Source organism: Lutjanus erythropterus, chromosome 12 (genome assembly GCF_056507025.1).
Source record: "Lutjanus erythropterus isolate fLutEry1 chromosome 12, fLutEry1.hap2, whole genome shotgun sequence".
In the NCBI taxonomy this organism is placed as follows: Eukaryota; Metazoa; Chordata; class Actinopteri; order Lutjaniformes; family Lutjanidae; genus Lutjanus; species Lutjanus erythropterus.
Genome location: NC_139328.1, coordinates 31963827 through 31975215, shown reverse-complemented (window position 1 = coordinate 31975215; position 11389 = coordinate 31963827). Strand labels below are relative to the sequence as shown.

Here is an 11389-nt window from a genome sequence, read left to right as displayed (position 1 = left end):
AAAAACAGAGGTGGAAGTAAACAATTACAAATACTCAAATTACTGTAATTAAGTAGTTTTTTGGGGCACTGAGTAGATTTTCAGCTATGTACTTTTACTCGTACTTAAGGAAGTACTTAAGAGTACAATTTGAATAAATATCCAGACCTTTCATCTGTATTTTAGTAGCCAGTCAGGTGATATGATCACAGATGGTCCGATGAAAACCAGGGCATGTTGATGAAAAACAAAACAAAATGCTGCAGCAGCACACATTTAGAGTACGGATGTTAATCATCAATAATTTAATTCCTGTTAAGAATTTAACCAATTAAGAGAAAAAAAAGGGTTTTGTTTCTTATAAATTGTTAATGATTAATCAATTGTTGGTGTTTTGTAACCTTAGTTTGAAGATGTGACTGACATCAATGGTTAAAAATAACTAATACTCTGAGTAGTTTTTGCAATTAATACTTTGTACTTTTACTTAAGTATTTTTCTAACACCAGTACTTCTACTTGTAATTAAGTAATATTTTAGCAGTGTAACAGTACTTGTACTTGAGTACAGATTTTTTCTGTACTCTTTCCACCACTGCAGGAAACACTGTTACCTTCAATAAACCAAATTCTCAGAGTTTTAACATTGTTGGAACATTTTGGATCATGTAAGCACACAGCTCATGAAAAAATACATAACATCTACCTGCTGTTTTTAGACATTTTAACAGGTCATATATAATAGGTCTGTAGTCAGTGGTCAGGAGGAATCAAAATGCTACCTTTAAATTGGGTTGTACTGTGTTCATGAGAAGACAGCACACAGAAATGCCTCCCTCTGGTGGTATTCACAACCTCTGTAGAGGAAATTTTCCACATTTCCACATGTACAATTTGTGACGTGTTTGCTGAGGTTTTCAGAAACGATGGAAGTTCATTCTTAGATGGATGGTTAGTTAACGTATAGAAATTTTAATCGTATAGTTTTTCTTTGCTTGCTTTCTAAGGAAAGTGTTTATATTTGTAACAGCCTTATTCTTTCATTATGCCTTTGCCTTTCCTGCATCACATTACTCACTCACTCGTTACCCTCAGCTTGCTTAACTGTTAGCCTCGGTGGTTTCTACATGCCCCCAGTTTTGGCGTCCATGTTATCATTGCAGTGATGTTATCAAGACTTAAACATTTGAACACCAAAGAAACTGTCCTAACCACAAGATTACAAGTTCTGTTTGAAGGCAGCAAAAAATACTTTGATACTACACCTTTACAGCGTTTAGCTTAGCTTAGCATTGAATAAAGACTGGAAATGGGGAAACAAGTGGCCTGGCTCTGCACAAAGATAACAAAATCTGTCTACCAGCACTTTTAAATCTAAATAACTAACATGTTTATCTAATGTTTTTTTTAATCCGTACAAAAACTGACATGTAAAAACAAGCAGGAGTCTCTGCTGGTTGGTTTGGCTACTGGTCCCAGCCAAGACATAGTTCCCTGTAAAATGGCCAGTTGTATTTTTTACACATCAGTTTTTGGACAGATTTAACAAACAAGACATAATGTGTTAATTTTTAAGCTCCGGAGGTGCTGTTAGTTAGATTTTTTTACCGTCAAAGTCAGAGCCAAGCCAGCTGTTTCACAATTTCCACTTTTTATGTTATGCTAAGCTAACCTGCTGACTCCAGCTAGACTACAGATGTGAAAATGTTGTCGACCGACTCATCTCACCGAAAAAGAACAGAATAACATTATTCCCCAAAATTTCTAACCACTCCGTTAAGATTGTGATTATAATGGCATCATTAGAAAAGTAAAAAAAACAAAGTATAAACATTTTAAAAGATAGTACACCATCATTGTTTCTTTTTTAAACCACTGAGCCATTGAAATATGTCATCCATATTGACTGTAAATATATTAATAACTATTGTTTGTATCAACAGAACACTGTCACACCTCCGTCCCAGTGTGTTAACTGTTCACATACGGCGTATGACTGGATTCTGTCCAACAGAATCAGTGAAACACACCTTTTTTAACAGATAAAGTAACCAAGCCGCAGTGTTTTTCTTCATGTTCGTGGTGTTTTCCAGCTCTACTACAGCTGAGTGATCCAGTTCTCTCTACAGTATTGTCAATCTAAAGGAAGCACAAGCCATTAACTGGCAATATAATCTCTATCAGCATCACTACAAACATGCTACTCCCACTGTGAGCCATTACATCAGCACGTCTCAGTGGTCTTACAAATTGCTTGCACGACTACAAAACTCACATAGGATCTCTTTTTTTTTCCCCCAATCAAATTCCATGATTCCAGCTTGTGTGTTTAGTAACTACGACTCAAAGTATAATCAGCTGTACAAGAGCTACAAATGTGTCTCTCTGCTTACCCCACCTCTGAAATACACCCCTGCCAACAGTCTGTTATTCTAGTGCACAGCAGAGCCACGGGGACATGAGAGCACTGGGTGATCATCACATCGCAGCACAGCACAGCGCCTCTACAGTGGATTTTGTGGGTCAGTGCCCTGCTCAGAGGCACCTCAACAGTGGCGGTGCTACCCTCCGGCCACCAGCCTGCTTTGGACAAATGGCGCCATCGCGGCGGCGGCTGGAATCCATCTCACAACTCTCCGTCTGCTGGCAGGAGCGCGTGGCAGGTTAGCTGTTCCTCTGCTCAGCGTCCCTGTGGGCCGAGGAGGAAGAGGAGCTCTGGCTGTCCTCAGTGTCGTCTCCATCTGCAGAGAGATGAAATGAAATAAAACGCTAGTGGCGTGACTCTGGGGATGCCAGTCTCAGTCCTTCGATTGGCTCGCGGGTCCAGACCAAAATATCTCAGGAAATATTGGATGGATTGTCATGAAATTTTGGACAGACATAGAAGGTCCACAGATAATAACTCCTTCTCCTACTGATCCCCTGACTGTTCTTTCAGTGCCACAATGAGGTCCACATTTGTGGTTCAGAGCGATGTGAAATTTGCTACGAATATTCAAGGTCCCTAAAGAATGAAAGACAAGTTTTGTAATAGTTTTTGAACCTGTGGTGGCACTTCCAGTAAGACTGTTTGCAGTAGTCCTCCTTGTCTCTCCCTCTCTGTCTCCCTGTCAGTCAAACACACACACAGCTCAGCTAATCGGTCCTCGAAGCACGACAAAATAGGTTAAATACCAAACTGTGGACATCCTGCAAAGTGCAGGTTAAAAAAAAAAACGCAATATAGACCAACAGATGTGTACCACTATTCTGTTCAAATGAACTGTTAAAATAAGAAGGACAAAGAGGGTGAGAATAAGAGAGAAAAAGACAGACTCAATGTCTGAGCAGAAATCTCTTTTGCATTACTTTCCAGACATGGCAACCTGCTCCCCTGACAGTGATTTGCGGCAGCCTCAGTAAACCTCCCCCTCACTCTTTTGTCCTAGAAGCTCACAAGAGTTTTTATTTTCAGGTGGCAAAGAAAAACAACAACGGCTGAATTTTATTCTCATTCTTGTCTTTTACTGTGGGATCGAATTAGGCATCGAGAACTGTGGAAATTCACTAGCATTGGTATAGTAGCTTATATAAGTTGGAGAGCGTTTTCTTTTTTTCTTTTTCTACTACCTAAAGAGCAGATCATCCTCATGGGTGGCCCTCACACCAGCTCATTCAAAACAAGATAATCTTAAAAATTTTAATGTTTTTGAGCTTTTTGTCTTAATTACAGAGTACAGCTGAACATATGACAGGAAAGGAATGACACATGGCAAAAGACTGCAGTCTCAGTACATCTCAGACAGTATTATACTTCATCTTCAAAACACTGAATACAGCAGCCCTGAAGAATGTGAATAACTGTTAGGCCATAGTTTTGGTTCATACTACTCTATTGTGATTTAAATTATTATGTAAAACACTCTATGACCTTTATTTTGACTGCCACCTTGATAAAATTTCATTTTTGGATGAAGCAGTTTGTGCAGAAAGTAGGCGTGTTGCAAACCTCGCTCTGTCTACAGCTTGTACAGTGTATAAATGATTAAAGCGGAGCTGAGTGAAGAAGGTTACCTCCCCCTCCTGCGTTGATGTGCAGCTGGGACAGGGACAGGGTGAGGGGCAGTTCACGTCCCTCGGGGTCGGTGGGACTCTGCAGGATGTCGTGCATGGCGTTCCTGCGACCCGTCCTGCCGGAGGCGATGAAGTCTGCATACGTGGCCTCAACATCAGACATCGCTCGGGCATCGTCCACACAGCAATACCTGCAAGAAGAGCAGCTGTGTGACTTCATCTAAACACCTCAACATACACATCAGCTCCATATATCAGAGTGTGAATGAATCAGATTTTTAACCTTCTGTAAAGAGTGTGTAACATACTCTAAAATTAAAGTTGCTTAAAAGTTTCTATAAAACTATAGCTACCATATTTATTATGATACATGTTACTCTATAAATATTAGTACATTTTTACCTGTGGAGGAAGAAGTACTCTAATCATTTACTTTTAAAGTATAAAATCAATACCACAGTCCTGCATTCAAAATCTTAAGTAAAAGTATGTTAGTAAAGAAAAGTATGAAAATATCAGCATCAAAATATACTTTAAGTACCAAAAGTATATTTTGTATTAATTTAAATCTGCTAAGTAACTAGTAACTAATTTTGTCAAATGAATCAGTGGAGTAGAAGTAGCATATTATATTATATTATATTATATACAAGTATAAAGTAGCATGAAATAGATATACTGAAGTAAAGTACAAGTACCTATGAAATGTAATAACTGTAAGCACAGTACTTGTGTACATGTACTTTGTTACATTCCACCACAGATTTTTACATTTTTATAGTTTTAACCCAAATTTACTGTGGGTTAAAACAAGTACTGAATTATGGGAGAATGGGAGCAACTGTAACAGGGGACAGTTGTAACATATTCAATTATTCTAATCAGAATCAAGCTAGAGTGATGACACTTATTCTGCACATACTCAGTCGGATACTTTCTGTGCCTGTGTGAAAGGAGCAGGATCATTTCACCGCAGCATAAGTTTTAACTTATATCAATTTTATATAAATTTTATGCAAAGTTACTGGTGAAAAATTAGCATGAACAAGCTATGCTAATAAAGGTGTTGCTAGCTTGCATACAAGATTTTATCATGGCTGCAAGTTCAAAGGCAGTTTTAAGGATGTATTACACTTTTGCCCAAGCCACATGACCTGATGTAAGCACCTCGTTTATCTGTGCCGACATAGTTTTCTGTTAGAACGTGAAAATGTTTTACTAAATATTAATGTAAAATGACTTTTAACTCAATTCAAACAATTAATAGTTGCCTAGTCTTCTGCAAAAATAGAAGTTGAGACAGTGAGTTAATATGAGTTTTTTTTCTTTTTTAAATTACAACCTGTATTATAGTTACAACTGCCCCCACCAAGGCGCAACTACAACACTGACTTCTTGCATTAAATTTTACATTGTAGTCTTGTGTGTGGAAATATATTAATTATATTATTAATTAGTGCACATATATCTTTCTTAAATCAAAAAGATGACACGTGTATTTGAAGTAGGAGCTTATGTGAAGGAAAATGTAACAAATGTTACAGTTGGCCCTGGTCTTCCCTACTCTCATGTCTCCAGCCCATTCCACAGTTTTACAGTTGAGGTATTTGACGCTACAGTAGGCAGCCCGTCCACAGTTAGGCCCACAAGTCAGGTGTCAGGTAGAAAAACGTCACCACAGGTTAATTGAGCATCCCATAATAACACAGAGCGGAAGTGAATGTGTTTCAGTCCCGTTTGAGCGTCTTCTTACCTTCGGTGATAGCTCCAGCTGTATTGTAACCCCGAGCTACATTTCTAGGGAGTGACTTGAGCTACAAAGCAGCGCGACGGGCCCGACATCACATCAAACCATTCAACAACACAAACAAAACCCAACAGAAACAAACTGCGTCCAGGAGGTGAAAATCCACAGAGCTCACTCTACATACCGCGACCAGTCACTGCAGCAAATTCATTTCAACATATTAGCCTAATCACATCTGTAGGATGGTGCACCGAGTCCCCAGTCTATTCTCCATGGCCGTCGCATCTTCCTCCTTCCCGACCAATGGGCAGCCGGGAAACGGAATCTGAGCGCTGATTGGACAGGAGACACAAAAGGATGCGAGGAGAGAGCTCCGAGAAGCACCGAGGCTCATGCTGCATTCAGGATCACCTCGTAACCGACTGAATATCCACTTATCAATGCTATTACAACTAAAACTACACTAAAAGCTTAAACTGGGAGTGAGAAAAGCGTTTTGGTTAACTGAAAAAATGAACAAGTAGATTAATGACAAAATAAAAAACAAACTAAATAATATTAGTTAAAACTAATTTATTGCTTATTTGTTTTTGAATACTAAGCTTGTACAGCACTTTGGTCAATTGTGGTTGTTTTTAAATGTGCTATATGAATAAAGTTGACATTGACATTGACAGACATTGTAATACCTATTCTGAACTTCTTAAATCTTGTCTTTGACAATTACCAACATTATAAGAAACAAATAAACTAACTGATAAAAGAAAATCATTAAAAAAAGACAGTCAAACATAAAGTACAAGCAAACCCACCTTGGAAACTAACTGAAACTAAACTGTTTTGAAAACAGAAATTAAAAATGAAATATAAATAAAACTAATAAAAAAAAAATATAACAAATCAACAATATAAGCAATTCTGTACTTTAGTTTCATTAGAAAGAGGGTGTTTTACAGACGAATTCAGAGCACTATATCTTCAAAGCATGGAGAAGAAGGCTACATTAATTATTTAATCAATAAGTGTTTATTGATGCAGGCAGCCCGGGCATTTCAGAACATGTAGCCTGATGCGCTTCACAGTGGACACAACAAACAAAGGAAAACATAACTAAAAATATATAGCCTAGGTGAGAAAACAGATTGAAAAGATAAAATCCAAATTCAAAGAAATGATGATAATAGAAATTTAAAAAACAGAATTAATTAAATTTAATTAAAGTACTAGAGTAATATGGAAAATAAAAAAATGCAAATTGCAATGTTTTAAATAGCACTTGAAAGCAATAAATACATTTTAAAAAATACAATATCAATTAGTGTTTAAAGTTTTATGAGTTTTATACATATGTTTTTGTTCTTTCACAGCTATAAAATATACAGCTCATGTTCATCATGTGATACAGTGGAGGGTAATGCATTAATAATACAGCTTTCACTGAGAGTAGAGTTAGCTCATCTTTATATACACTGTTTCTTAACTAAATTCATTAATCATGCAAGTGTAAGAAGTCTGAAGCCTTAATAAAAAGGGCAAAATAGTTAATGAAAACATTTTTGTCATGTTTGCCTTCAGCTGAGGTCACAATCAGACACATTTTGATTTAGTGCAGACTACATCTCTCTATAAATACCCATTTTAAAGTCAATGATTGCATAAAAAGAGATGCTGTGTGATCAGTGACACGTTGAGCGTTAGTGTGGAGAACTTTTGCTCCTCTATGATGATGTGAAATTAATGGAAACAAGAGAATGCCAGGAGGTAAATGTGTAATATAGGTTTTCCCACCACAAGATGGCGCTGCTGTCAGCATGAACGAATACAGATATGTTTGCCAAATAATCACCACCACGAATGAAAAGACAACTCAGTTAAGTGACAGAAGATAATACAACTGTTATTCCACTGTCAGGGTCAGTCAACAAATATCTTGTGGCTACATGATTATAAAAGTAAACTGAAAAAAGAGGATTGTTGGACCAACTTTAAAAAAATAAAAAAAAATGCTGCAGTTGGGTACACACAATTAAGTTGTCAAATCAGGTTAACAATTTAGATAAACAAAATAAATAAATACTACTACTACTATTACTACTACTACTAATAATAATAATAATAATAATCTAATTGCTTTCAATTCAAGTTGTACGGCAGATCAACTTAAAAGTTCCCAATTACCCAACTCAATTATTTGCTTTACCTCAAAGTAAAATACTGCTCCTTAACAGGAAAAGTATTTTTTTAACAGTTACCTCAGGTATATAAAGAATATAACTGCTAGTCTGCCTTAAGGATAACTGGTTCTGCTCAGTAAGTTTACTAAAACTCAAACAACACAATTTAACCTATTCAGATGGAGTGTTTTATATCTAACATAATACATTATTTGATCACAAAATATATTGTTAACTTGCATTAGACTGAACCTTCTTTCCGAGTCACCAAGAGAAAATGGCAATCAATTTGTCAGTTATTTTCTTGATTAATCGTTCTTTTAAAATATCAGAAAATGGGGGGAAATGTCAATAAGTGTTTCCCAAAGCCTAAGATGACATCCAGAAATTTTTTGTTTTATCCACAACTCAAAGATATTTAGTTTACTGTCAGAGAGGAGTCAAGAAACCAAAAAATATTTGCACTTAAGATGCTGAAATCAAAGAATTTTGTTTTTTTTCCCCTAAAAACTTACTGAAACCAATTAATCGATTATCAAAATAGTTGGTGATTAATTTAACAATTGGTTAAGTGATTAATTGTTGCAGCTCTACTTACAATCCCCAAAAGCAGAGTGCCATCACTGAAGTAGAAAGCTGAATGGGACTCATTTAAAACATTACATTATTTCAACTAGTAGTGAAATACACTTTTTACAGTGTACATTTAATATAAAATAATGTTTTTCCTGAGAGTTCCATCTCTATTGTAGCGACAAAAGAATGATGATTTAGTTTCTTATCATGAATGAAAAATCATACAAAGGCAACAGGTGCAATACACAAAAATATAACGTACACAATGCTATCTGTGTTGACCTTTAGACAAACACCAGGGACTCAAACAGTGACCAGTTAGAGCATCCCAGACCATGTTACCGTGGAAACATCTTTCCCGTTTTGTACTGGCGGCGCAGGATTTCAGTTTTAAACAGGGATCTTTACCTTCAGATCTGAGCTGGTGACGGGATCCACAGAGACCCGGCTCACTTATTCACTGTCTGTCTGTACCGCTGAGCTTTACCTCGCTGTAATCTGCCTTTATGTTTCCTCCAGTTACATCCCGTCTCTTTGTGTCTGTCTTCACAACAGGCTGCTCCACACACACAGCACACAGGCCATGGTTACTGCTCCATAAAACCCGCACAACTATGAAATTAAACAACGGCCAGTCATACATAAAATATACTGTATAGCAGAAAAAAAGTCATATGAGGTTGTTAAAGAGCAGTTTCGAGTCCCTCCTTCTCTCTGTGTGAAGTGCTTTGATATGTTCTGCAGTGTTAACCACTTCTGAGAAGAGCACATTAAAACGTCTTTCTGTTAATGTACAGCAGAGGTGGACTCACATAATCTCAGTTATAGGTTTTTCTTCCAATGGAGTTCTCATCAGGGATGGGAGAAAGCGCACTGCCTTAAAGCTACTACTAGAAGTTTTTAACTTTTTATGAAACAGTCTCAACCTAATACTGGTGTCTCTGCACGATCTGCATAAGTTAATGAGACTGCCAAAAGTTCGGCTATTTCTGTGAAGTTATTCTGAAAGGGAGAGTTCACCCCAAAAATCAAAAATACACATTTTTTCCCCCTTGTCTGTTTCAGTGGGTTTGATGCAGGTTGCAGAGTTTTAAAGATATTGACTGTAGAGATGTCTGCCTTCTCTCAAATATAATGGGACTAAATGGGATTCAATTTGTGTTGCTCTAAGAGACAAAAAATGCATTTGAAAAATTCAAAACCAGTGTCTCGTCCACAAATCATGACCCGATTACTAAAGATAATCCACAGACTTTGTTGTGATCAGTTTCATGTTGGAGCCACTTTTTTCCACAGAAGAATCTACTGGAATAACTTTTTTTCTACTAAAAAGAAAATACATGCAACTGCTCACAACAAAGTATGTGGATATTCTTGGGTAACTGTTGTATTTATGGTAGATAGAAAATAATGTCAGTGATTGTCAAAGGCTAGAAAGGGCTGCATGGGCTGATCATTCGGGTCTGTTTCCTATTTTACACTTATAGTTTGAACACTAGGTTGTGGCTTGATGATCAGACTGTACAGTGTGAGCGCATAAATTATAAGCTTTGTCTTCCATCACAGACGATTTACTCGCACCAGTGGAGCTGGATTCAAACATCATTTTTAAAATTCGTACAGTGCGCCCCGCTTTATTCATACCAGGTTAATGCAAATGCCTGTGATCAGATATCATTACCCTCGTTGACGGCTCAGCAAGTTGACAAAACTTAAAATTTCAAGGCAAAATACTTACTCAACTAACTCAAATTCTCAAATTAATAAAAAGTTTTACCAACTACTAATCATTTGTTGAGATAATTTACTTTTCTTCTCTAGAGAGTTTTAGAAACCTCAGAAAATGTATTTAAAAAAATATAGAGCCAACTTATTCAGGTGGAAGTGACTGATGGTTACAATTTTAATACTTTCAAATTGAAACCATTTACTTTTCAGGCTTGAAAATAATGACAAATCAGGTTCACAGCTCACTGTGACCAATTTTTGAAATTCATTTGTTTGTCTCTAAAACTCAAAGATTCAAGTTAATCTAAAGAGGAAACGTAAATTATCTCTCACGTCATAGCCTACGTTTATGGCTCTGTGCCTTTTCCTCTAAATTTTGTCATCTTCTTGAGTCTCCATAAGCTAGCTATGGATGCCAAATAAAAAAAAAGTCTTCAGGGAAAAGAGAGAATTTAATAGACAGTTTTTTTTTTTCTTTTTTTGGCCAAAAATGGCTCTTTTGATTGTATAGGCTGCAGACCACTGCCCTGTCCTATCCAGAGAGAGATGTCTATAAGCCAAACTTTCAATCACGTATGAGAATATCTATTTATTATGTTTTTAAAAGAAAACTTTCAAAAAGCTTGGCTCTCAGTTGTAAATGGGTAGATGAATGAATGGTGGATAGACAAGGAGAGACGGTGATTTACATGCATCACCTCAGTCTTTGTTTCACAGACACACAGTCTGATAGGCTGTAGTTCTCCTCACTCTTTCTCCCCGTCTCTCCTTCGCATGATATCATCGTGCAGCAGTGTGATAGGTGGGTGCTGTGTTTGTTTTTGTCGCCGCTTGCAAAAGCCAGACGTAGCACTGTGCAGATAACAACTCACCACTGCTGCTTAATAACCTCACTGTCTCATCACCGCTGTCTGCTTTTAATCCGATAGCCACGGGTTTGACATATTCTTTTGTGTTAACATACTGTGGGATGAAATGAGCGCGTGTTCCTCCCTGCAGCATCGTGCTACACACACACACACACACACACTGACACCTGCAAGCAGCTCCTCAGTACAGCACACATTTCCTACTGATGGACACTGAGCAGCTTCACTGGAGCAGACAAGTGCCTTGCTTAAGGGGACTTCAAT

At 37.2% G+C, this 11389-nt stretch overlaps 1 protein-coding gene across 1 annotated transcript; it reads right to left on the bottom strand.

The window, feature by feature from the left end:
- Window positions 1–1572: 1572 nt before the first annotated feature.
- On the bottom strand, window positions 1573–6104 carry LOC146318266 (cAMP-dependent protein kinase inhibitor alpha-like). The gene is made up of 3 exons (XM_084732046.1): window positions 5785–6104; window positions 4032–4222; window positions 1573–2719 (listed from the first exon to the last, which is right to left on the bottom strand). The coding sequence occupies exons 2-3, from the start codon at window positions 4192–4194 to the stop codon at window positions 2643–2645; spliced, it is 240 nt and encodes a 79-aa protein (XP_084588172.1). The 5' UTR covers window positions 4195–4222; window positions 5785–6104; the 3' UTR covers window positions 1573–2642.
- Window positions 6105–11389: the final 5285 nt, after the last annotated feature.

Bases quoted from the DNA above. Each gene is read 5' to 3' on its own strand.
- LOC146318266 (XM_084732046.1), bottom strand. From the start codon at position 4,194: ATGTCTGATGTTGAGGCCACGTATGCAGACTTCATCGCCTCCGGCAGG. The intron at 2,720-4,031 runs GTAACCTTCTTC...ATCTCTCTGCAG, and splicing joins CATCAACGCAGGAGGGGGAG to ATGGAGACGACACTGAGGAC.